At 40.8% G+C, this 23615-nt stretch overlaps 2 protein-coding genes across 2 annotated transcripts; both read left to right on the top strand.

Moving 5' to 3' along the window:
* The first annotated feature begins 444 nt into the window (after positions 1 to 444).
* Positions 445 to 9568, top strand: rskrb (ribosomal protein S6 kinase related b). Its single transcript, XM_084374492.1, has 13 exons — positions 445 to 917; positions 3162 to 3452; positions 3561 to 3644; positions 3787 to 3855; positions 4786 to 4855; positions 5677 to 5784; positions 6046 to 6086; positions 6805 to 6832; positions 7129 to 7218; positions 7372 to 7460; positions 7751 to 7861; positions 7961 to 8074; positions 8157 to 9568. The coding sequence occupies exons 1-13, from the start codon at positions 888 to 890 to the stop codon at positions 8391 to 8393; spliced, it is 1362 nt and encodes a 453-aa protein (XP_084230618.1). The 5' UTR covers positions 445 to 887; the 3' UTR covers positions 8394 to 9568.
* Positions 9569 to 11210: 1642 nt separating this feature from the next.
* On the top strand, positions 11211 to 22588 carry aldocb (aldolase C, fructose-bisphosphate, b). Its single transcript, XM_084374204.1, has 9 exons — positions 11211 to 11320; positions 17612 to 17728; positions 18817 to 19028; positions 19581 to 19635; positions 19736 to 19896; positions 20032 to 20115; positions 20274 to 20448; positions 21221 to 21420; positions 21515 to 22588. The coding sequence occupies exons 2-9, from the start codon at positions 17617 to 17619 to the stop codon at positions 21605 to 21607; spliced, it is 1092 nt and encodes a 363-aa protein (XP_084230330.1). The 5' UTR covers positions 11211 to 11320; positions 17612 to 17616; the 3' UTR covers positions 21608 to 22588.
* Positions 22589 to 23615: the final 1027 nt, after the last annotated feature.

Raw genomic sequence — 23615 nt, 5'->3', positions numbered from 1 at the left:
TTATTTACGCTTCAAAACAGTATTTCTACTTAATTTGTAGAAATGTGCTCTACAGAACTTCTGACTTTTTGGCATTGGTATATAAAGACTGAATATTCATTTTTGTGTGAACTTATCCTTTAAGTGACTTCTTTTTATCATGGTTTTTGAATAATTGGTTAGTTTGAGTTTACTAGATAACTAAATCAAGTAAGGATTCAAAGCATAAAGTTACTATAGCCTAATTTTCTGTGTCACTGGACTCCATACCTTTATTTGTTGATGCTACAAACATGCATGACTTTACCTCTGATGCTGCCCTGTGGGTTTTGCTCTTAACATGATGTTGAGGCAGCAGGAATTATGCATGCACTGGTTTATTTTTAGAACAAGTGAACGGAAGAATTGAACAGAGAGGCCAGCTGAAGATGAATCACTGGGTGTTACAGGAATGCATCTATAGTTTCACTGATGCGTGCATGTGTTTGTTCCCTGCACGCTGCAAATCACGCTATACGAGGCCAGCCATGCAGATGATGCAAAGGAGAAGAAATCGTCAGTGATCTGTAGATCAGACTTCTGCAGATGTAATCACAGAAAGCAGCAGGGGGAGCTGAACTCCGCCAGGTTGCAGTCTCATTGGATGGCAAAGCTGTGGGCGGATTTGCGCTGACGTTGCCCGTACTCGGGATTAACTTGTTTTCATGTCGCCATATCTGTCACATTTTGCAGCGATCAGTCCGATCAGCTGCACATTGTAGATACAGATTGATTACTCCGCCTCTTCAAACCTCAGATCAGTCTCGTGTGTGAAACTGCGCATGAAACTGTGGATAGTCTCCCGTGAAGTGCCTGGATGAGGAGCAGGTGTCGCGCTGGGGCTACAGTGCTGATGTCCTGTCACACTGATGGGGGCCGACGGCAGTAAAAACAGGAAGGTGAGTTGACTTTAAAAACAGGTGTGACGCACGGAGAGGGGGTGGGGTGGAGGGGGGGTTCCCTGTTTCCATGGGACCATCTGGCTCCTGGAATCACCATAACAACGACGGTGCCAGTCATGGATGACGGTGTTCTGACGCTATATTTGGCAGCACATTGACTAAAAGTTTGATAAAATTGCCTTGTTACTGAAATATAAGTGGTTAAGTAATATTACATATGTCTACAAATATTTTTAGTTGCCATCCAAAGTACCTGTAGTTTTAGTGCTTTTACTTTGAAGGTGAAATCGTCAGGCTTCCGGTATTGACATTTTAAAATCTACTGGCAAGACCATCTTCTGACACACACAGTCCAAATGAAGTCCTGACACTGACCAGTGTCTTCTCAGATGTCGCACTGAGTGACCATACATGAGTCCCTTGATTTGGCTCAGATGATAATAACATCCTGCACGGCTGATTGCACACATCTTGCTCCAAAGAGCATCAGATCTGTTGTGGAGCCCAAGGGGAGAGGGAGGAGAGGGGGAGTGTGACCGAGTGACTGCTGATTGGATGTCCACCATGGATTTTTTCTTCTCTCTCTTGCTCTTTTTCTCTTGTTGAATGACAAATGAGAGCAGGGAGTGTTAAAGTGGGGTTTGCACGATGTCACCAAGATGTTTATACCAAGAGATAGCAGCATTTACTGAGACTACAGGGCCATACTACCCTGACTTCTCATTCTGCAAATGCAATCAACATCATACAGTGAGAAATCTTTTGCAGTTATATAGAGTAGTTGCCTTTCTATGTAAGGTCTCGAAGCCACAGGCGATCCTGAGAAGCAAAGACAAAAACAGATTAATGCTAAATAAGTAATTCAGAAAATGTATGCACAAATCATGTATTTAGCTAATGCATGACTCATGATGATTTAAGGCATGAGATGTGTGCAGGATGTAACATGAATTCCTGTTAAAAGTTAACCATTAAAGGAAAAGTTCAGATAAACATGGAAATTCAGTCAGGATCTACACACCTCCATGCTGATGGAAAGTCAGGTAAAGGTTTGTAGTCCACAAAACATTTCTGGAGCTTCACAGCAAAACAGCGTTGCAGCATTCTGCTAAACAACTGAAGTAGATGGGGACTTGATTTAACATGTAAAAAAATAACAACAAGAAATGGCTCCATACAGCTTGTCCAACATAATCCAAGTCTGTAGATCCAAAATTAATTTGCAAAGATGTTATTTACATCCTTTTCAAGCTGAAATCTTCATTGTAGCTGCTAAGCTGAAAAGCCTTGGCATGCACCCCACTCCATTCAGTGTGTAAATAATGTCTTTTCAAATCAGTTTGGGCTCTCTGGGCTTCTGGAGTATTGATTATGCTGGATTATGCTGATCCTTTAAGTGAGTCTACAGACATACAGTAGATATTTAGAACACATTTCCCCCCAGCAGAGGACTTTTATTTTGCTGAACCTAGCCTGAGAGCCTTACTCCATTCTAGTCCATTTCTTAATTGTCACCTGGCACCTGAAGTTTGTGTTATTTTCCACATAATGAAATTTCCACAACAAATGGATGCAGAAAATGCACAAATTGTTGCCTAAATAATCACCAGAATGAAGGAAAGTCAGAGTTTGATGCTCAGATTTTCCTGGGGGAAGGAACCCTGCTTAATATGCCTCCACACCAATGTTGAAACAACACCTACACCCTTGTCTACAAAATTGGAAACATTCTGTTATCCAACAGCAGAGGACCTGTGGTTGCACTCAACACCCCAGTCTGTATATGAAGCAATTCTTAGGCAACTTTTCCTGATTAAACACTGCACAGACACAATTGTTTAAAAAGTCTGTATTTGCCCTGCATGGCTTATACCAGCACTGTTTGCTCTTGAGTCTCTGTAAAAGAAGGTTGCTTTTAGGAGTGCACGTATGCTTTGATAAATGTTGATACTTGTTCTTGCGTAAAACAGCCCAAACACTGTGTTCAGTGAACAGTCCCTGCATAACAGTGTTTGTCTGTTAGAGACTCTAGGAGTTGACATGCAGAATCACAATTAAGGCCCTTTAAGATCTTGGGTAGATTTGTTTCCAAATGTCTTCCAACAAAACATGACATGATCCATAATAATTCAAGGTAATAACTCCCAAGGGCCATAAGCAATTTTCGTATTGTTACACCTGCAGCACCATCTATTAACCTGTTACAATAACTGCTTTTTGATGCATATTTCTTTACTACAGAGGCCCGCTGAAAGGCCGGAGGATGAGGACTTCTCATCTGGATGGCGTGGCTTCCTTTCCAGCATGGGTCTGTCCATCCCAGCAAGCCTCTGTCGCCTGGCTCCACCTGCCCTGCGTCTGGGCCAGCGGCGAATGCTCCAAGGCAAGGCCCCCGACATCCCAGAGCATGTCCTGAGGCTGGCCGGAGTGGGCCCAGACAGGCTCAGAGCAGAGTGGAGCCTGCCGGGGTTCATCGGCATGTTCCTGCCTGAATTCCCCCACAAAACTTTGCCTGGGCACGAACACTTTCAGGTAGGCCTCAATTCCAACATAGACAGCAATACTTTATAAGGCTTGGTGTGACTGGCTTCACCTGTCTGATGTTCTCTCTCTCTCTGCCTCCATTTTTCACTCCACCAGGTGTTGAGTTACATCGCCAAAGGTTCATTTGGGCCCATTCTGAAAGTAAAGGACAAGGCCAAACAGAGAACATATGCTGTCAAAGTGAGTCAGTTTATTTATTCATGAATATGGTATGCGCAAATACACTGAATTGGATAGACTGACGTCTCAAGTCAGGACTTGATATCTAAACTACATACCTGTGTGGACTGTGTTTCATCTCAGTGTTTTTGTTGTCCAACAGGTTATACCTAAAGCAGAGATTCTACGACTCGGGGTCTTGGAGCAGTCAAAAGAAGAAGTTATAGTCCAGGTAGGTATTGAGAACAGGCCTTGAAAATCATTACACGTTTTTAGAAAAAATAAAGGTCCAGTGTGAAGGATTTGGAGGATGTTTTCATTAGTGTAAAATGAGCCTTTTATATCTACAGAAGGAGTGGGTCCTTTTCGACAATAATATTACTTTGGGTTACTATTAAAATAGGTTTACATGCTTTAATGCTCAAAAAATGCATCAGTTTCTTTATACAGTCCACTGTATTCCCCCTCTGTCTGAAAGACTCTGGTTTAGTTCATGTTTCTTTAAGGTCCCCCTCCTGAATACCCAGTCCGCTCTGATTGGTCAGCTCACACACACCTGAGCCAGCACCGGCAACAACAACAGAGCAACTGCGCTAAATCAATTCTTACATACCAAGCTAGTCTTTAGTAGTAATTATGCAAATGTGTGACATGGTGACATAGTGTGATGTCACAAAGTCACAGAAGTAAAGGCAGGACTACTGACGAGGTGTTTCAGGAGCAGTGTTTTCTGTGGGTGAGAGGAGCTTCTGTTGGTGCAGACTTTGACCTTTTTCACTTTAAAGACCTTTTATATGCAAGAGAACATAGATAAAACACTGAAGGACAGGAAAAAAACAAAAAGCATAATAGGTCTTCTTTTAAAAATTGTGTAAAAGAACAATACGAACAATAAGAAAACAATACAATATGCAGATGATGTGTTGTTATACTTTGCTGATTATTGTCTGTAACGAACCTTGATGGAATGTATTCATATTACATTACAAATTAAAAGGAAATTAGACTTAAGCTTATGCTGTGAATGGATTCCAAACCTGCCAATTTCAGTTCAACATATCTCAGAAAACTAGTTGGACCCAGTGAAGAATAAAGGTACAGTTCTCTTTGATCGGTAGCAAAACTGAGATTTTTCAGCTTGATCTTGGACCTTTGCCCGCAGCGTCAGGTTCGCCATCCGTTTGTCCACGACCTCCAGGACTGCTGGCAGACTCAGCGCCACCTCTACATTAGTGAGTCAGCCAGAGACCAGTGACCCAATCCAACCCAGAACCACAATCCAAAACCCCCTCACTCCACCTTTTCTCACCTCAACACTGGTAGCCTTGTTCAGAATCTACCCACAATCCCGACCTAATTAAGTCTTTTGATTCTGGTTGTTTTACCTCCAGACTACAACCCAGCATCCCCGATCCACCACTGCCTGTGCATCGTGTACTGTAGCTGCTTTGCCCCCTTTTTCCTTTCCCTCCAGAGCAGTTACCCTTTTTTTTTCCAAATCAACCACTGACTCAGAAAGTGTGACCCAGTTTGTTTGCTTCCCCGCCCCCCTCAATGAAAAGAGAGCATGTTAGCCCGGGGACCAGATGTTGAACACTGCCACAGCTCAACAAGAGCACACATGCCATATACAGAGGCTTAAACAGTGAATCATCAATGAATCATTAGGACATAAATGTAGATATGGGGCATGTTTGCAGCAAATCAAGACTATTTAAAGCCATCCTGTTGTATTAAGAAGGGTGACTATTTGAAGCCTTCATCTGCAGAAATGATTGTGGTATCAATGGGTCAAAACTTTACACACAGAAAGGGATTATCTATTATTTTGATCTGGACACACATACCTATTCACGTATGCACTTTTTACCTTTAATTTTCAATTAAAGTAAGGGTACTTTGTTCGATTTGTAGATAATTTTACACTGTCCTCACTTCCTCTTTTCTAATTTCCATCACCAGTGTGTACTCCACATCCCACTGACCTTCCCTGTCCCTGACACCTCGCATCACATGACAGAGGCATGATTTAATGCTGTCTCTACTTCCACAGTGTGTGACTACTGTAGCACAGGAGACCTGTACACCTATTGGCAGATGATCGGTCAGTTCACAGAGGACACAGTTCGAGTGTTTGCAGCAGAGTTGGGATGTGCGCTCGGTGCGTATGCTACATAATACTGACAGATATGTTTAACCTACTTACATATTGTACACATGCACTTTTCTGCTAAATATTCAAATTAGATCAGAGTTGTGTCCTTAGCTAAAAGTATTTAACTGAAAGTAATTATAAAAAGAGGTCTAATTAAAATGTGATGAGCTCTCAAAGGACCTCCTACATCAGTAAGGCAATGCTGCTGCTGTCGATTTGGAACATTTTCTTGAGTTTTGTCTGTTCTTCTCTGCTGGTTTCTTACAGGCTTTCTTCATGACTTTGGGGTCATCCACCGAGATGTGAAGGTAAGAGAGGGAGGCGAATCACAAAAAAAAGGCAGAACATTCATTCAATAATGCAAAAATGAATGTGTTTCTTTAAAAGATTAAAAGAAGAGTACAGATCAGCCTTGATAGATGAAAAAAATAGTTTTATTTTCCTGCCAAACATTTGGCCCATCCAACATGATATATATCAAGCATCAAACATTTTAAATAGGGTGTGCACCAAATAGCAGAAGCAAGAAATCTCCCAGATAACTGCCCTACTTACTGTACATGTTTCACATGTGGACAGCAAACTCAGCAGTCTTTATGCATCGTCCACATTTTAAGAAGAAAATCTATTTTTGTTTTTATCTTACTTAACAAAAAAATTTGTGGCTTTAAACCATAGCAGACTGAATGCCTTATAATTTTGAGAGTTATCTACCGGGCCATCGCAGATCTTAATATCAACATCAAATGGTTCATAGTTTACACACATACTGTTTTAAAGTCAGTCCAGTGCAGTTACAATACAGTATATGACCAGCTCGTTGCAGTTTTGATAGTACCGCAGATCAATTTTAATGCCTTTTCTTCTTTGTACTAATAAAATCCCCAACCTTGTGTGTTGAATAAAAAGTAATAGTCATTTGATAATCAGAATAAGACAGTCCAGGGCTCAGGAAAATCTGCTGCAAAACACTTTTTCTTAGTATAATTTTTAATTCTAATTCAGTCTTTTTGGCACTTTTTGTAGATGGAAAACATCCTGTTAACAGACAACGGTGAGTAAAAGCTTGTCCCCAGCAGAGAGCAGCAAAGCTCTGGTTCAGTCTGCAGGAGACACACAGAACCTTCCAGAGAACATCCTGACTGCACAGCTGTCAGTCCATGCACATCAATGCATCTGTACATCTGTAGGCATTAAGAGGGAACAGCCATGGCATCCAATTACATTCACTAATGAGATCAGATTATGTTGGGGATATTTTAATGTGTGTCACCAGTTGTACCTGCATGAGTAACAAGAATATGAATGTCATGTGTGCTTAATGATTGGAGAGAAAATGGTCTGTTCTAGGGCACCTCCGCCTAGCTGACTTTGGTTTGTCCCGTCGCCTTGAGAGAGGAGGAAGAGCTTTTACCATCTGTGGAACCATCCAATATATGGGTGAGAAATACTCCACCACATCCACCTCTGTAGCTAATCCCATCAGATCACATGTTGTGCATTATTCTAATATATTAAATTAAAGAATTAGTATTTAAATGTACAGATATGCAGTACATCATGTGTTGTAAGCGTGCTCTGTCTGCTCTGCAGCCCCCGAGGTGCTGAGTGGTGGACCCTACAACCATGCAGCTGATTGGTGGTCGCTGGGGATTCTGCTTTTCTCATTGGTTACTGGGAAGGTGATGTCTTGTTGCCTTGTGTCTTGCATGAACAGCAGATATTACTCACAGTGACTCCTTCAGTGACGTAGCTGTGCGTAAATCTTGCTGTAAATGGAGTCTCGTGAAATGCTTCATGACGTAATTTTACATATTTGTTGAATTTGAAGGGAAAACTGAGTTATATATAAAGTTATATACTTTCTGAAAGTGGGTCATGGTTTTGTGCTATGAAAAAGTCTGACATTTGGCTTTCTCAAAGCTGAAACACCCTGAATTTTCTGTCTGCACGTATCTCAAACTCTCCTCAGTTCCCCGTGCCTCCAGAATCAGACCACTGCAGTATGCTGAGGAAAGTGAGGAGTTTTCCTTATGAAATGCCCCTCAGCTTCAGCTCCCCACTGGCCTTGTTAATAACTGAGGTAATTACACAAAATCTAATAAAATTGCTCCCAAACATGCAACTCCACATTGGTTTGGTTTGATGTCATGTCACAACATACACGCATTTCTCTGTCCAGCTTTTGTGCAAGACCCCCATCCGCCGCCTGAGGACCCTCGAGCGTTTCAAACGCCAAACCTTCTTCCATGGAACAACCTTTGACCTCGCCCTACTGCAGCGCCAGCCTGTGGAGGTAATGGATGGATGTCTCTTGCTCAAACACAAGACAAGATTGTTGAAAGAAGCTAAAGTAATGTTTCCTCTTCACTGTCCAGGTGATCCTGGAGCTGAGAGAGAGACCAGACCGAGCCGCCAAAGCCCGACGAGGCCTCACTTTGTCCCTGCAGCCCCTCAAGGGCTTCGACTACGACTCGTTCCTCAGCCCCCCGGCAACACCGGATACACAGCTGGATGTCGGCGTACACACTCACACAGCTGTCCCGCTTCCAGGCCCGGCACTCCCACTGCAGCCTGCTCAGGAAAAAGGCCCACGCAGGGAAGTGTTTGTGTGACAGACTGTGAGTTTACAGTAAGGCCTACATGTATGTGTTTCTGCACACTTATTCACCCTGACACACAGGAGTGGTGCGCCTTCTGAAATGTCTTATTTGGTAAAATAGATGATTATGATTCAATTGGATTATTAGTTAAGAAAGAAATCAATTATTTGAGAAAAGAACACCACGTCCCTACTTGTATTGGCCAGTTATACGGGTTTTTGTGATGCACTGGACACCTTTTTTTTTCTTGTTACTTGTTTGCCTTTCTCCAAGGAGCACCTTTTTTAAGCCTGCTGTGTTTGCTCAACCGTTGTGCAAGACAGATTACACTATTGTCCATCTACTTTCAATTCCTCAGTGACTGAACACGGTTGCCCTGTTAGTTCATAATGTTCACCTGCTATCAAATCACCCCACATGGAAAAGTCATGCTGGTTGAAGGCAATGCATTGAATTTCTTTCTTCTTTTTTTAACAGCAAGTTATATATAGTTAAGTAGAATCCAACCGAACTCCGTCAACAGAATGAGTGTATTTCTGAGCTTTTGCCTGAACATCGAAAGAAACTCCTTGCCTCACGTGATCTTTGCTATAAAACCTACTCTGTACCTTGATTAGCGCTGCACCTTTCCCAACTTGACCTTTACTGCCTAAATTCTATAGCAGCAGAATTGTCTCTTCTTCCTAAAAATCATGCATCACAACATCAGATTAAGACATGTGCGCCTTCAGTTTGAATCATTTATAAATAACCTGCAACTCAGGGGAGGACTCTCCGGTTTTCTCAAGTTAGCCTTGAATTTGACCCCGAGACGGCACCCAGCTGTACACACCTGAGCTGGGACTGTAAGGGTTGAATTAACAACAGTATTGTTTACCTCCTGTTAACATTTTGATAGATACAGGGCTTTTTCTATTGTCCAAGGCTGCCGTTACCCGAGCCAGTAATCGTACCCTCATGCACTTACCTGATCATCAGATTACACTATGATTTTGTGAAATATGCCCTGATGTGTACCCAGAATGCCTCACGTGTGTCACCCTGAGCTTGGTTTTTGTCACAAAAAAATGCTGATTTATAAATTCATCTTTATAAAGTTTCTATGAATATTTTGGATGCTATTTGATGTTATATGTCATGTTACAATGTATTTTTGTAATTATCATGTACCACAGATGGAATATTAAACTCTTGCTGTACAGCCATCTGCTCATTTGTTGTCTGTTTGAGATGTGAAATACTAAATAGGGTCAGTGAACAGAAAATCATCATTGCTTCACTTTTCCTATCAGCTAGACCACCATGTTTCTATAGAAATATAGCATGCCTATGCCATGTCTGACTTGAAACTCAACTTATGACTTGGAACTTGCTTGAGACTTGAGTCAGAAGTCTTTTAGTTTGCTAATTATTGCTCATAACCTAAAGGAAAAAGTTACAGTATTTTCACATTATGGTATTTCAATTTTTACCTAGTTAAGAATCGGAGTACTTCTCTCACCACTCACAGTATCCTACTCTGAGATTCACATTAGTTTGTTATATTCCAATGGAGCCAAGTCTGTATAAACCCCTGAAATCACAGTCTGTTATGTCAACACACACATCTGAGACCTTGAGATGCAGAACAAAAAACAGGAGGACTGGGATGATGTCATCAGTTATCGCCAGTTTTTTTTTACTGCTGCCTTGTCTCCATGTAGCACAGATGACTGAGTGTTCATGAAAAGGTCTATTGTGGGAATGTGTTTGGTAGCTGTTTTTATTTTTTTATTTTTTGCTTGCAGCCGTTAACATCAACAGGATGTAGATGTCACTACACAAACCTTTAGGCAGATCTCTAAAGTACAGAGGCATCAATACAAAAACCCAGTAACCTTTAGAATAGATTGGATGTCCCATTTGCTCCCAATAAGGCTGCATAGTCAGCCACTGAAATGACTGAGACAAACTGGGTCCTAGTTCATTTCAATCTCTGCTCAAGAGTTATAAAACCAAATCAGATTTTCCCCTCAAAAATCTCTGCAGGTCAGAGGCCGCAGCTTGTTGTCACACCTCACCAAGGATTTCCATATATTAATCTCTTTTTCACAACATTTAATGATATTGAGTTTTTTCATTGATCACATAGGCCCACCCTACAATCATCATAATAGGCATTAGAGCTGCAACGATTAGTCTCTCAATCCATTTGTTGATCGAAAAGGAAATTAAATGCCAACTATTTTGATAATCAATTCATCATTTCAATCATTTTTCAAACAAAATGTGAAACATTGCTGATTTCAGCTTCCTAAATGTGAGGACTTGCTACATTTCTTTGCCATTTATGAGTCAGTGAAGACGTCACTTTGGGATCTGGGAAATTGTGATGGCCATTTTTCTCAGTTTTTTGATATTTTATAATAATATTTAAAGCATGAAAATAGGTTTATTGAAAGAAATGAAAATAGTTGCAGGCCTAATAAATATCTGCACATATCAGGGTAATCTTTTATGGATTCTCTGGATTGGGATCTATCATTTCTTTCAGAAATAAATGGCAAACCTTGAGGTCTCATATATAAAATCCTGTCATTAGCACATAGATGTGAGGATACATTAACAAAAATTTGATTCCTGGGCTTTGTATGATAATCAATTAGCCCTTCTTCATTACATTAAGCTTCAATCTGAGGACAGAAAACCTGTAGATCTAAAACTTTTCACTTTTCACAAAGATGCAGAATCATGCTGCATGCTACGAGCCACGATGCTCTGCTGCGCATGCGCGTTGGCCGCCAGCGTCGCTCCGTCACGTGATGCATGGTGTGACTCCGCCCCCGGCTCGAGGGTTTTGTAAAGGGTCACGTTGCGCTGCAGCAGTGAAACAGGAGACTCCTCCGCATCCTCAGCACCCAGCTCACCTGCTCTCTGTTCGCCCAGACACCCATCAGCAGGTAAGAATGAACCCTGGTCTGATCGATACGACGGGTCCAGACACTCTCCATGCGTTATTGATCATTAATAGATGATGTTAATAAAAATATTGATGGTGGGAGTGTGATGTTGCTCTTCATCTCCCTAAAGCTAACTTTTCTTCCTAGCTAGTTAGCCACGAATTAAAATAAACCGTCAGTGCTCGTGAGCCGTCGTGTACTTTGATAGAAAAGCATGAAAGTTTGTCTCCTGGAGGATTTTTTATTTTAAAGTTGCATATTTCAGCCCATCATCGAAAATACGCAACAGGAAGGGCGTAAAAAAGGTGACCTTCAAGGATGAGAGTGGACAGAGAGGAGCCTGTTGCTTCTGCTTTCAGTCTAAATCGACACACCTTCCTGTTTTATATGTTTAGTTTGAGTTAATGACGGTGAGTAATCGGAATAGTAGCAGTGTGAGTGTCCTGTCAGTGTGTATCTGTGCCCGAGCACGTAGACATCCTCCGATGTGACGGAGGAGGGGCTGCCGGAGGAGGAGCCGACCAAACGTGTCATTAATATACATTTTAAAAAACATCTAGTTTCATGTATAAATGCATTTATGCAATCAGACTTACACAAAACTATAGGATTTTTAACATATTTTAATTCAGCCTATGTTGACTGCAGAGCTAAAATGATTGATTCATTAGTCAAATTGTAGAATAACAGACAAGTCTCTTTTTTAAGAAAAAAACCCCCCCTAAAAAACGACCTTTTTCAGCTTACAATGTATGTTTCATCGTGTCATCTGATTTAAAATGAATATATTTGGGTTTTTGACTGTTGGTCACACTAAAAAAAAGTCAATTTAATATGCTGGCTTATGGGGGGCCAACTTTCACTAGTTTCTGATGTTTTATAGGCCACATTGAATAGCATTAGCAATCATGCTGCATCAAACGGTAAAATCCATTTTAAGGTAGCTTTATGGTTATTTTCATGAATCCTTTGTTGTACAATATGCCAAAAAACTAATGCTCAAAACCAAAGATATTCAGTTTACGATTAAAAAAAAAACATTGAAAGACCAAACAATTACTTGGTTATTATAATAACTGCTGATTAATATTCTTTCAATCAACTGATCACTTGACTAAAAAATGAAATATATGGGTGTTCATAGATGAATGTTGGCAGATGAATTATGAATCCAGACTGGATTCAAATCTCATAAACATGTCACTAGAACATCGTGTACCCAACGTTCATTTTGTTTAGCTCAATGATGATTATTCACAGTTTTAGATAAACAGATTGTACTGTAATCCTTCTTTTTTCTACTTAGCATGCAAAAAATAGTTCAGTTTACCAGTGTTTAAGAGGGAGATGTCACCTGATGTGTAATCTACACATCAGTTTTCATTAGGGAATGGTCATTTTATGTGTAATCTTCATATTTTCACCAGTGTCAACTTTTCTCTGAACTGTAATGCACACAGCCTTGACGTCTGCCATACACTCTTGTATCAGAGCACTGAATGGGAAACAGTGCTCCTGCAAGCACTGCTGGATCAAGGCCTGCAGATAGAAACAACCCAAACACAGTGACGCGCAACAGTGCCGAGGCCACTCGCCCGTCTGGTAACAAAACGCAGCACGTCAAGCCAGCTTTTTACCTTTGGCTAGTGCTGCCCTGCAGGAGCCATTTCACCCCCTTAAAGCTCATGCAACTTGCAATGTAGAGAACATAGCAAGGTGGGTAAACCTCCAGGTGGTCATGATGATACGAGGCAACAACACGCCCATATCCTGCTCATAATACTGGCGGTAATACAGTTGCCAGCCTGAGTTTAGTGCTGCTTACAGCCTTAGAAATACTAGACAGTATAGTATGCAAGCTTTGTATATTATTATATATAATATATTATAGTGTAATGCTTCAGTGCCGCTTGCTTCCAAAAAAAATCAGCTGCAGCCTGATTGCTATAAATCTAGATGTGCTTTTGGATAAAGTTTGATGTTCATGTATGTGTGATCTGTAACTTAATCCTGGGTGGGTAAGTGAGCCTGTGCAGCATCAGTTTCCACAGATGGGGATTGATTGACTGGTGTAGCGTGAAGAACACAGTGTGAGGTCTGCTCTAATCACGCTGTCCTCGCTAAAGTCCATAGAAGCAACAGATACGTGATGGCTCAGTTGGAAATGGGTTTTGCTTTAACTAGGGTCCAGTTAAACCTAATTTAAATTGTTGCATCACAAAAATCACTTTCATCTGAGTGGTTTAGATATGATCATCATGATTGCCGTGTGCTGCATTTGGCTTAACATACAATGATCACAGCTTTGCGTGATCCTGCATGACGCCACAGGAGGGAGTGGGCCGTTGCATCTTGATGTCGCAGTGCAGAAATCAGGTTTGTCTTACTGAGGCTGACCACTGTGCAACAGGCTGACAGGAAGATCACTAAGAGATGTACTGGAGCTGTCTCCCTATCACATCTCTTACGAATTTCTCAAATGTCATCCTGTTACAACTGCCTCATTTTCATGAAAACAATTTCCAAAATAGCTTTTTTAATAACCACTCCAAAAATATGCTGCCTGCCTGTCATTGTGAAGTGCATTATAAAAGCTATTCTTGTCTAATCATTCAGTGATGTCCTTCATCAGAAGGTAACCCCTGCACACTGAACCACACTGTCTGGAAGATAAATCTGGTCAGCATGTGATATTAGCATCAGAAGGTTGCTTCTTCAGATTATGTCAAGTGACATTTATGCAGCAGAGAGCATTTTTCAGATAAGGAACATGATTGTTCGAGCAGGCATTTCAGTATTTGTACTGCTGTAGTGCCCTTGAGCATGTGGAAACTAAATAAAGTCCTTCCTTTATCTCAGGGGATTGGGTTACAGTAATACAAATTAATGTTTAAATGTTGGAAACTTGTATCATATACATGCAAGGTTAATGATTAGATTTGAAGGATCTGCTGGTTACACCTGAGGCTCAGTCGACAGTGATGTCACACATTTCAACTTATTTAATCTAAAAACATGTCGATCTGCTACAGTAGTTAGAAAGTTTTTTATTTTTATTAAACCTAAAACATTTACTAATATCAAAAAGTTGATAAAAGGGCAGTATCAGAATAAAAAATTAACGTAACCCCAGAGGAATTTTTTTTGCAGTGACTGACGCGTCTCATTTGGTTATCACTGCAGTTACTATTAAGGTTAAACAATCAGATTAATCTTAATTTCTTCTGATGTTAGTCAAGGTACTGTTTATTTAAGTCGAGGTGGGGCAGCTCCACTATAAAATACTGTTGGAAACCCAGGACCTATAACTGAACTCGTCATAAGTTTGTAGTTTCGTATTCATTCCAACATGCAACATTACAAAACATCAGACTTGTGTGTTGGAAATGAATAAACATTAGCGTTAGAGCACTCACTGTAAGTGTCAGAGGAGCTTGGTGCTGAAGTGTGAAGCCTCTTCAAGAGCTTTCAGTCTGGTCCTTTAATAGACCATCAAAGACTGACCAGATCAGCTTCTTCAGGCATGTGATCAGACTAATAAATAATGAACCTAAAATGACAGTGATCCTCCATTTTGTTCCCAAAATGGAGTTGTCCAGACACTTTCACTGTACGACATGTTCCCACCAGGCCTTTCACAGCTGTCACCAGATTGGAGTGGCTTTGTGATGAAGGCTAGCTTAATTTTCAGTGCATGCAGGATTTAAAAAACAGTTTGTTTCTTGGGTTTCTGTGAAGCAGTGATGCTGAACTAATTGGGGAAATGAAGTCCAGAGCAGGATACTTGTAGAAAGCTCACTAGTTTCATTAAAGGAAATAACTCTCCTTCAAATTGAGCACAATACATTCCCTTATTTTAATTTGTCACATCTGTGGTGTTAAGGCCTGCAGCAGGTGGTGATTACTGAGCGTGCAACACAAACTGGAGCGCCGTGTTCTTAAGTTCCCATTGGATGAAGAACGTTTCCTAGAGACACATAAGCAGCAGCAGATACTAAAATAGAAGACACTAATATCAGTGTCTCCTGGGTTTGTAAATGGAAATTAAACAACACTGAGTTGTCTTCTGCTTTTTGTGCTCATCAATAACTGAGACCAAATGTAAGTCAGGTAAGACAGTGTACACACCTGGCAGTCACCTGACAGTCAGTGTTGCTGCAACAATATCAACAGTAGTGACAAATTCAACCTCTGCCTGCACAATAGGGGGTCAACAAAGAAGCGTCGTTCTTTGTTTCTGATGCAGCAAAATCCGACATCCACACTTATAATATATTTTGTTCATAATAGCTGCCACAACATCACGGTTTTGGTTGTGTCATCTTGTTTGTTTATCCACTGGATTGATTCTCCCACCAATAACAGACTGCATTCAGAAGTAGAAAGGTGCATGGCCTAAACAGTGCTACCAAACCTCCTGCAGGCTGGTCATATGTCAGAGGCAGGTCACATGCACAAAGAACGGGCATTGTCCTTCAAGGTCATAAGATATGTGATCATTGTTGTTTTTGTTCTGAAAAGCTCACGTTTGGTAAGATTTCACACTTCCTTGCAAGTTATTTTGCAATGTTTTCCCAGCAGAAACCCAAACAAACTGGGCCCAAAGTCAGAAAATGTATTGTTGCAGCACGCATGTGCTTTTACAAAAGATAGCAGGTATTTGCTGAGCATGAGTTTTGTCTTACACATCATGTCTGTGCCCATAGGTTGGCTTTTATCAAGTGTAAATACCCTCTCTTATTCACCAGAGATGTCTGCATGCAGTCCCTTTCTGCATGGGGACATTTTGTACCCTGCAGACCTGGCTGCTTTAATTTCACCTGCATGTAGAATTTAGCTCATAGCACTGAACCGGGCTTGACTTTTGTGCTGTGGTAACTGCATACTGTTCGCATCGAGAGGCCTGTGTGTGCTCTAGAGGGTTGTTATCTCATAGGTTTAAGCTGAGGATTAACACAGAGGATATAGGTTTGTCAGGTCTGGCAGTGTCCAGCAAAACAGCCTCAGTTGGGAATCCATTGGTCGTATGAGTTTATTGCTGAGCAATGCTAAACCTTCCTATAAGTATGTTTTTTGTTTTGCATGAGGCATTTAATGTGCTTTATACTATGGAATAATAGATATCCTTGGATGATAATTATACTTAATTAAAATCAGTTATATTCAGTGTGTTTGAACATTAGCTGTTTCCGTCCAGCTCTCTCTCCTGTGCAGCACACACCTCGACAAACAGGTTGCTAAAGCTTACCTCTGTATAAGCTTCCATCTATCAAACAGATTGGTCTGAAACTGATGCAATATTGTGGCACATGCTGGTGTACACGTACGAACAAAGCTATAGGCAGTGACGTCACTCGCTGGGAGTGGCTTGGCAACCCGTGCAGTGGACCAGAAAGGGAAGTCACAGCGTGTTCCCAGGCATTAGTGGGAGTGATGCGTTTTAGGGATGGGTGAAAATGTGAATTTACAAATCCCATCTTGTGTGTGCGCAGCAGTAGATGCAAGAGCATGGCTCAGTGGGAGGTTTAAAGGACACCATATGGGGTGATAGAAATGTGGAAGCAAGCCGTGTATTATTCAAAGTGAAGGAATAAAGGGCATGTATACTTGCAGTGCACAAAGAGTGACATAATGACATTAGAGGAAAACAGGAGAAGTGTTGCTGAGGAGGGAGAAATGAGCCGTGCTGCATCCAGTCCTGCAGCTATAATGAGGACTGGCAGCAGCGTATATAGGAACCCTGTTACATAATCGCTCTCTCTGTGTCTTCTGTGTGATGGGAGGGGAGGGGTTGCGTAACTGCTTATTTACGGCAGAGCGAAGAAGGGAATAGGGGACAAAATAATCTGGTTTGAGGTGTGTGCGTGCATGTTAGCACATCGTACCTTTGAGTTCACACAGCCGGTGTGAATGCCATGATAAAGCTTTGTTTGGTTTCTGGATGACACACACACAATGGCCGGTTTTACTGAACAAAAACAGTTATTTCTGTCTTTTTTCTCTCAGGAAGCAGGAAGTACTTCTTCTGCTCACAGTCACTAGTTTCATCCCATCTCTCACACACAGGCCACTCTTGAATTGAGCAACTTTAAGAGTCATCTTGTAGGAGTTTTTGTAATTTCACCCATCCTCTGTTCCTCACTGAGACGAGCTTAGGGCCGCGACGAGGTAGCCATGATTCAGACAATAGAGGGACAAAAAAAACTGGGGCCAGTGCTGGGCAGTCGTCCAGATCGACATACCATGAAGCGATGTGACCTCTCTATGGTTCTCTCTCTCTCTCTCTTTCAGCCACCATGACTCACCAGTACCCCGCACTGACTCCTGAGCAGAAGAAGGAGCTGCAGGACATCGCTCTGAGGATAGTAGCTCCAGGAAAAGGAATCCTCGCAGCCGATGAGTCCACCGGTATGCCTTGTGTCATGTCATTAATGTTTCCTGCAAATTTCGACATGCTAGAGAAACTGTATATTTAGATGCTGCAGATAGATAAAGCCCTTTTAGAATCTTGTATAATATGACCCCACGAGGCTAATAGGGCTGTAACACAATTATTTTCATTATCAATTAATCTGCAAATTACTTTCACGATTAATCAATTAATTGTTTAGCCTATTAAATGTTAAAAATTGAGAAAAATCACAATTTCCCAGAGCCCAAAGTGACGTCCTCAATAATCATCAATACTCGATTGTTTGAAATCTTCTATACTTTCATTCACACATTTGGTGATAAAGATAAGTCACTAATAATTATATTTTTAGTTCACAGGAGCACTTTTAAACTGGGTGCAGACCTCTACTGAGGACACCTCTCCTTAATTATAGTGATGTTAATGCACCTTTATACTAAATGCAAAAAGGTCAATAATGTCAAATCAATGTCATCATTATAGTTAAGGCTTGATTAAATACAAATATTACAACTACTACTAATAATAGTAATAATAAGATCAATAGATTTCAGTATGCCTTTATAGTTTTAACTGATGTTCAGCTGCTTTTCATGTACTCATGCATTAGATTAGTTGTTTAGTTCTGTCTTAATTTGAGTCATTCATGAATCAAAATCAGCTTTATCGGCTTAAGTTTGTGTACACGTGGAAGGAATTTGACTCCGGTTTTTCATTGCTGTCAGTGTAGTTGCAAAGAAAAAGACATACAGCTACAAACAAGGACAAAAAGAACTAAACACTTGGGTATAGAATGATGAAAAATTAAGAATAAGTGGTCAGAACAATTGGTGGGCAAGTCTATATGCAAGTCAGCAGCTCTGTACGTTGCAATAGGGTAGTGCAAAAAAATAAAGAAAACATATGTACATGGGATGGATTGATTATGTACATTACATGCATGTATACATGTAGAGATTATGTACAGCGTGCAGGATTTATATTGACCGATTATTTAAAACGAGTAGAGTACATATTGACAGTGATGTACTGTGTATTGACAGCGACCTTGGAATGAAGATCTATGTGTGTGTGTTGTCTACAGGCAGCATGGCGAAACGTTTTAACCCCATCGGGGTGGAGAACACAGAGGAGAACAGGCGTCGCTACCGCCAGCTGCTCTTCACAGCCGACCAGCGCATCGACAGCTGTATCGGCGGGGTCATCTTCTTCCATGAAACCCTGTACCAGAACACAGATGACGGCACTCCATTCGCCAAGCTCATCAAAGACCGTGGCCTTGTTGTCGGCATCAAGGTACACCACTCAGCCTCTTTAAACTTATATTTGAATCTCTGCAACATAGTGGATTTAATTTGACCTCACATTAAGGCAAAAATGTTGAACATTTCTACAAAAACAACCATTCTCCTACAAATTTTAATCATTGCCTGCTCTCAGCTATTCACTCCTAAACTGTGAAGCTCAGCCTTATTTGGTGGCTGTTTGCTTTATATGTCATCACAGACACAGTGTTGATATTACACTACAGCTAAGTATTTCCCTTTAGCAGACAAAAACACAGTCATCATTTGCTTGGCTGGTAAAACTAGAAAGGTTCCTGTACTGTATATGGAAACACAGACTTGTTGTCAGCATGTTTAGATACACACAGACCCACCTATAACAGCAGATCAGGTTGAGGGGAGAAACTGGGTTAAAGAGCCTTCAGGATGAATGCTTGGGAAAGTTTAGTTGAAATTTAAAGGGATTTTGTATTGGATGCTCTAGATAATCAAAAGCAAAATTGGTGCACTTGAGAAACTGAGACTAATTCTACATGTGCACCATTGTCTTCTGTCTTTTCAGGTGGACAAAGGTGTTGTGCCCCTCGCTGGAACAAATGGAGAGACCACCACTCAGGGTAGGAGGCGTTAGGAACACACACACTCTCAGAACCTCACAAAAATTTAGCAAAACCCCCTGTTGTGTTGTTTCTGACAGAAGAGTTTGTGTGTGTGTAGGTCTGGACGGGCTGTCTGAGCGCTGCGCACAGTACAAGAAGGACGGTGCAGACTTTGCCAAGTGGCGCTGTGTGCTGAAGATCAGCGAGACCACCCCATCTGAGCTTTCCATCTTTGAGAATGCTAATGTTCTGGCACGATATGCTAGCATCTGTCAGCAGGTTGGTTAATGATCCTTAGTTTTGATCAAATTTGGTGATTTGAGGACACCATTAGGCATTACAACAAACGCATGTAGTGTACCATATATGAATGTGAGCGTTTTCCTGTAACATATACCTTGTAATGTCTCCTAGAATGGTATTGTTCCTATTGTGGAGCCTGAGATCCTTCCCGATGGAGACCACGACCTGAAGCGTTGCCAGTATGTCACTGAGAAGGTGAATTTACTGAGGAATATATATATATATATATATATATATATATATATATATATATATATACACACATATACACATATAACACAAATCACTGTATACTTCCTGTAAAGTGTATATTTTACTTTACAATGGCGTATATGTGTCTCTTGTGCTACTAGGTCCTAGCTGCAGTGTACAAGGCTCTGTCAGACCACCATGTGTACCTGGAAGGGACCCTGCTGAAGCCCAACATGGTCACAGCCGGACACTCCTGCCCCAACAAGTACAGTAGCGAGGAAATCGCCATGGCTACCGTCACTGCCCTGCGCCGCACCGTGCCTCCTGCCGTCACAGGTCAGAGAGACAGACATGAGAAGTTACCCCTAATATATTGAACTAGATTACTTTCTAAGATATATAATTCTAAAATTACACTTGATGCTATAATATCCATAATTGTATAAAGACTTTATTTTACGGTTATAATATTTATGAATAATTTCTGTATATCTTCCTGGAAATAATGATGTAATTTCATAGTGATTTTGGGCAAATAAGAGACTTTAATTGATTTTCCTCTAAACAACTTTTACATTAAAAGTGCAATATGTAAGACAATTGATTGGCTTTATTGAGTCTCATTCGGAGATCATCAAATACTGCCGCTTTGGGTTGGTGGCAGGCCCAACATACTATTTAAGTATTGAATACAACTCAAAATTTGACGCATTTGACAACCCATCTTTCTCCAAAATTGCTTTTTGCACCTTATTCCCATTTTCGTGTGTTTAGCTGACCTGCTCTGCTCTGACTTTATTGTATGTTAGCTTAGCATTTAAATAGATCAATTAATTGGACATGTACCAGCTGAAAGTATAACAGTACTTTCTAACAGATTACATGAGAAATTATGAGTACAATATTTAGTTATTTAATTTAGTATTGGAAGAGGATGTTCTGTAATATTTTTCCGAATGTATGATTTGTTTTATCCCACTCTCGCTTATCAAGAAAGCCAGATTCCATCTCTATTCATAGACTTTAAAGACTTAATTTGTCTATGAAAGCAGGTTTGAACAGACAGTTGACGTGTGTCTCTGCTTGTTTCTGTTTTTTTTTTCCTCAGGAGTGACATTCTTGTCAGGTGGCCAGTCTGAAGAAGAGGCCAGCGTGAACCTTAACTCCATCAACACCTGTCCACTGGCCAAGCCCTGGGCCCTGACTTTCTCTTATGGCCGCGCCCTGCAGGCCTCCGCCCTGAATGCATGGAGAGGAGAGATGAGCAACGAGAAGGCCGCCACCGAGGAGTTCATCACACGTGCTGAGGTCAGTCATCAGACACATCCTCGCAGAGTGAAATGAAACTGAAACTTCCTTCATGCAGTATTTTTAATTTGTCTTTTTTCTGTCTTTTCTTCAGGCAAATGGTAAGGCTGCGCTCGGCAAGTACGAGTCTTCTGGAACTTGTGGCGCCGCTGGAAAGTCCCTCTATGTGGCTAATCATGCCTATTAAACATCTAACTACCACATTTAACTGTGGTCTTATTGTAGTCTTATATCTGCTCTGCTATTCCCCCTCACTCCTCCATCAATCACAGGCCTGCTCTGTCTACTGTACTTTAGAGTTATTACAAAGATATTATTAGATATGTGTATTTAAAAACATAATGTGGAACTACTAAAGGGGACAGGCTTGGTTTTCTTTCTATTTAATCAAACAAATCAAGAGACAATTATGACTGAAGTGGAAAGCTATTTTATGTGTCGATAACAGTTATAGGGCTCAGAGACAGGAAGTGAGTGGCTGCAAAACTTTAACCGTAGATCAAGATAATCAGTCAGTATTCAATTCACGCCTCTTCGCTCCACTCTTGAGCCACTCCCAAGCAGGCCAGATCAGCATGCGTGTGTCGGTGTTTCGCTTCTGTCAGATGCAGTGTTGTCCTCAAAACGCTATACTAACATCCTCCCTGACAGCGGGACCAACTGTTTATCAGTGGCACGTCCGTTAAAGGACACGACGGCAAGAGTTGCTAAGATTGAGTTGATCTTTTCAGTGCTCGTTGTACTTTCAGACAGTTCCAGCAGAGGTCAGTAGACCACAACACACCAGGATTCATGCTAACGATTCGTCTCTAACCTTTCTGTTCACACGCTTCTAATCACCACTAATCAGCGGTACATCTTGTGCGTCTACTCTCAGTATAACATTAGCTTTCAAGTACATACAGTAATTAATGTTTTCAGTTGTGTGAAGGTGTCGATATTATGTGATGCTTGTGTGTCATTCCCCTCCTGATTCCCCTCAGCACACCCCCACGGGTAGAGGAGATGGTTTCTAGAAACACAATGTGGACCAATACGTGGGGTTAGCAGCGGGGGGGAAACAGTCACTGCTGTGTTGGACTACTGTGATGTTTGTGATGTTAATATTGTTCTTGAAGCACTTGGTGTGTCAAATAGTGGAGAAAAATAAAATAAACTTGAAAAACTAGCAAAGATCTCGTTGTGTGAAATTGTTGCTGCTATTCTTATGGTGTCAATTCCATTAATTTCTCTTTGGATGCGTTTTTATTCTGCATTCCTGACCCTTCAACAGTCATGTAATAACCTTCTTGCTTCACACAATGTAGTGGTGTAAGCCAAGCTCTTTCCCCATTTCCTGTTCATCCAGCCAGTGTACTTCCAGTAAGCTAAATATTGCAACCAATATTGCAGCATTTTTGGGATTACAAGCTATCTAACATGAGATTTGCACTAGATAGTTTTAAAGGGATAATACTTTAAAATCTTTTTTCTGTCTGCTATATGTTTTATAATACTGTTTCAGTTGTCTGAAAAGAATATTTTTTAATCACAATGCATATACTAACAAAACTCAGTATCCTGGATTGGAACCTAAAATAATAACACAAAAATGTATTTAAAGGTCATACGGGGCAACACAAGACAACTAAATCCTGCAGTAGTAGCAAGCTTAAAGCTCAGGCCGTAAACTTACCAGTACAAACCTGAGATCAGCTTGAGATATTATAAGTGAAAGAGCAGTGCCTTCCTCTTAATGCCAACACTAAGTGTCCTTGAGCAATGCCCTCAACTCCCAGCTGCTCCAGCAAAGCTGCTCATAGTCAACACATCAAACTGTGGTTGTACTGGGCAGCTTTCAGGTGTGAATGTGTACCTGCAGTACATAAATCATCTCTGAATAAATGAAGTTTAGTAAATTTAAAAAAGGATTTATTGTTTTTGATGCTGTCTGGGTCAGTAATACTGGTGCACAGTAGTAAAACATGTGACAACATTATTCATCTGTCAACCTCTTCTTTTATACATGTAAATATACATGTTACAATAAAAACAGAAACATCTGTACATTATTTATTAGAGTCCTGCAATATATTTCCACTTGTGTGGAAGTTTTTGGTGCTTTTATATTAAAATGCATTGTATGAAAGGTGCCTCTAATATTTTTGCTCCTTCTTACACTCCTGCACAAAGGTTTGTCGTCACTTATAAACCTC

This window comes from Pagrus pagrus (assembly GCF_965226575.1).
Source record: "Pagrus pagrus genome assembly, chromosome: 14".
Classification (NCBI taxonomy): Eukaryota; Metazoa; Chordata; class Actinopteri; order Spariformes; family Sparidae; genus Pagrus; species Pagrus pagrus.
Note: the sequence above shows the minus strand (reverse complement) of the source record. Positions and strands in the feature narration are given on the sequence as shown.

Coding starts and splice junctions, on each gene's coding strand:
- rskrb (XM_084374492.1), top strand. CDS start 888: ATGGGGGCCGACGGCAGTAAAAACAGGAAG. Junction 918..3,161: donor ACGGCAGTAAAAACAGGAAG/GTGAGTTGACTT, acceptor TCTTTACTACAG/AGGCCCGCTGAAAGGCCGGA. Junction 6,087..6,804: donor TCATCCACCGAGATGTGAAG/GTAAGAGAGGGA, acceptor CACTTTTTGTAG/ATGGAAAACATCCTGTTAAC.
- aldocb (XM_084374204.1), top strand. CDS start 17,617: ATGACTCACCAGTACCCCGCACTGACTCCTGAGCAGAAGAAGGAGCTG. Junction 19,636..19,735: donor TGGAGAGACCACCACTCAGG/GTAGGAGGCGTT, acceptor GTGTGTGTGTAG/GTCTGGACGGGCTGTCTGAG. Junction 21,421..21,514: donor AGTTCATCACACGTGCTGAG/GTCAGTCATCAG, acceptor TCTTTTCTTCAG/GCAAATGGTAAGGCTGCGCT.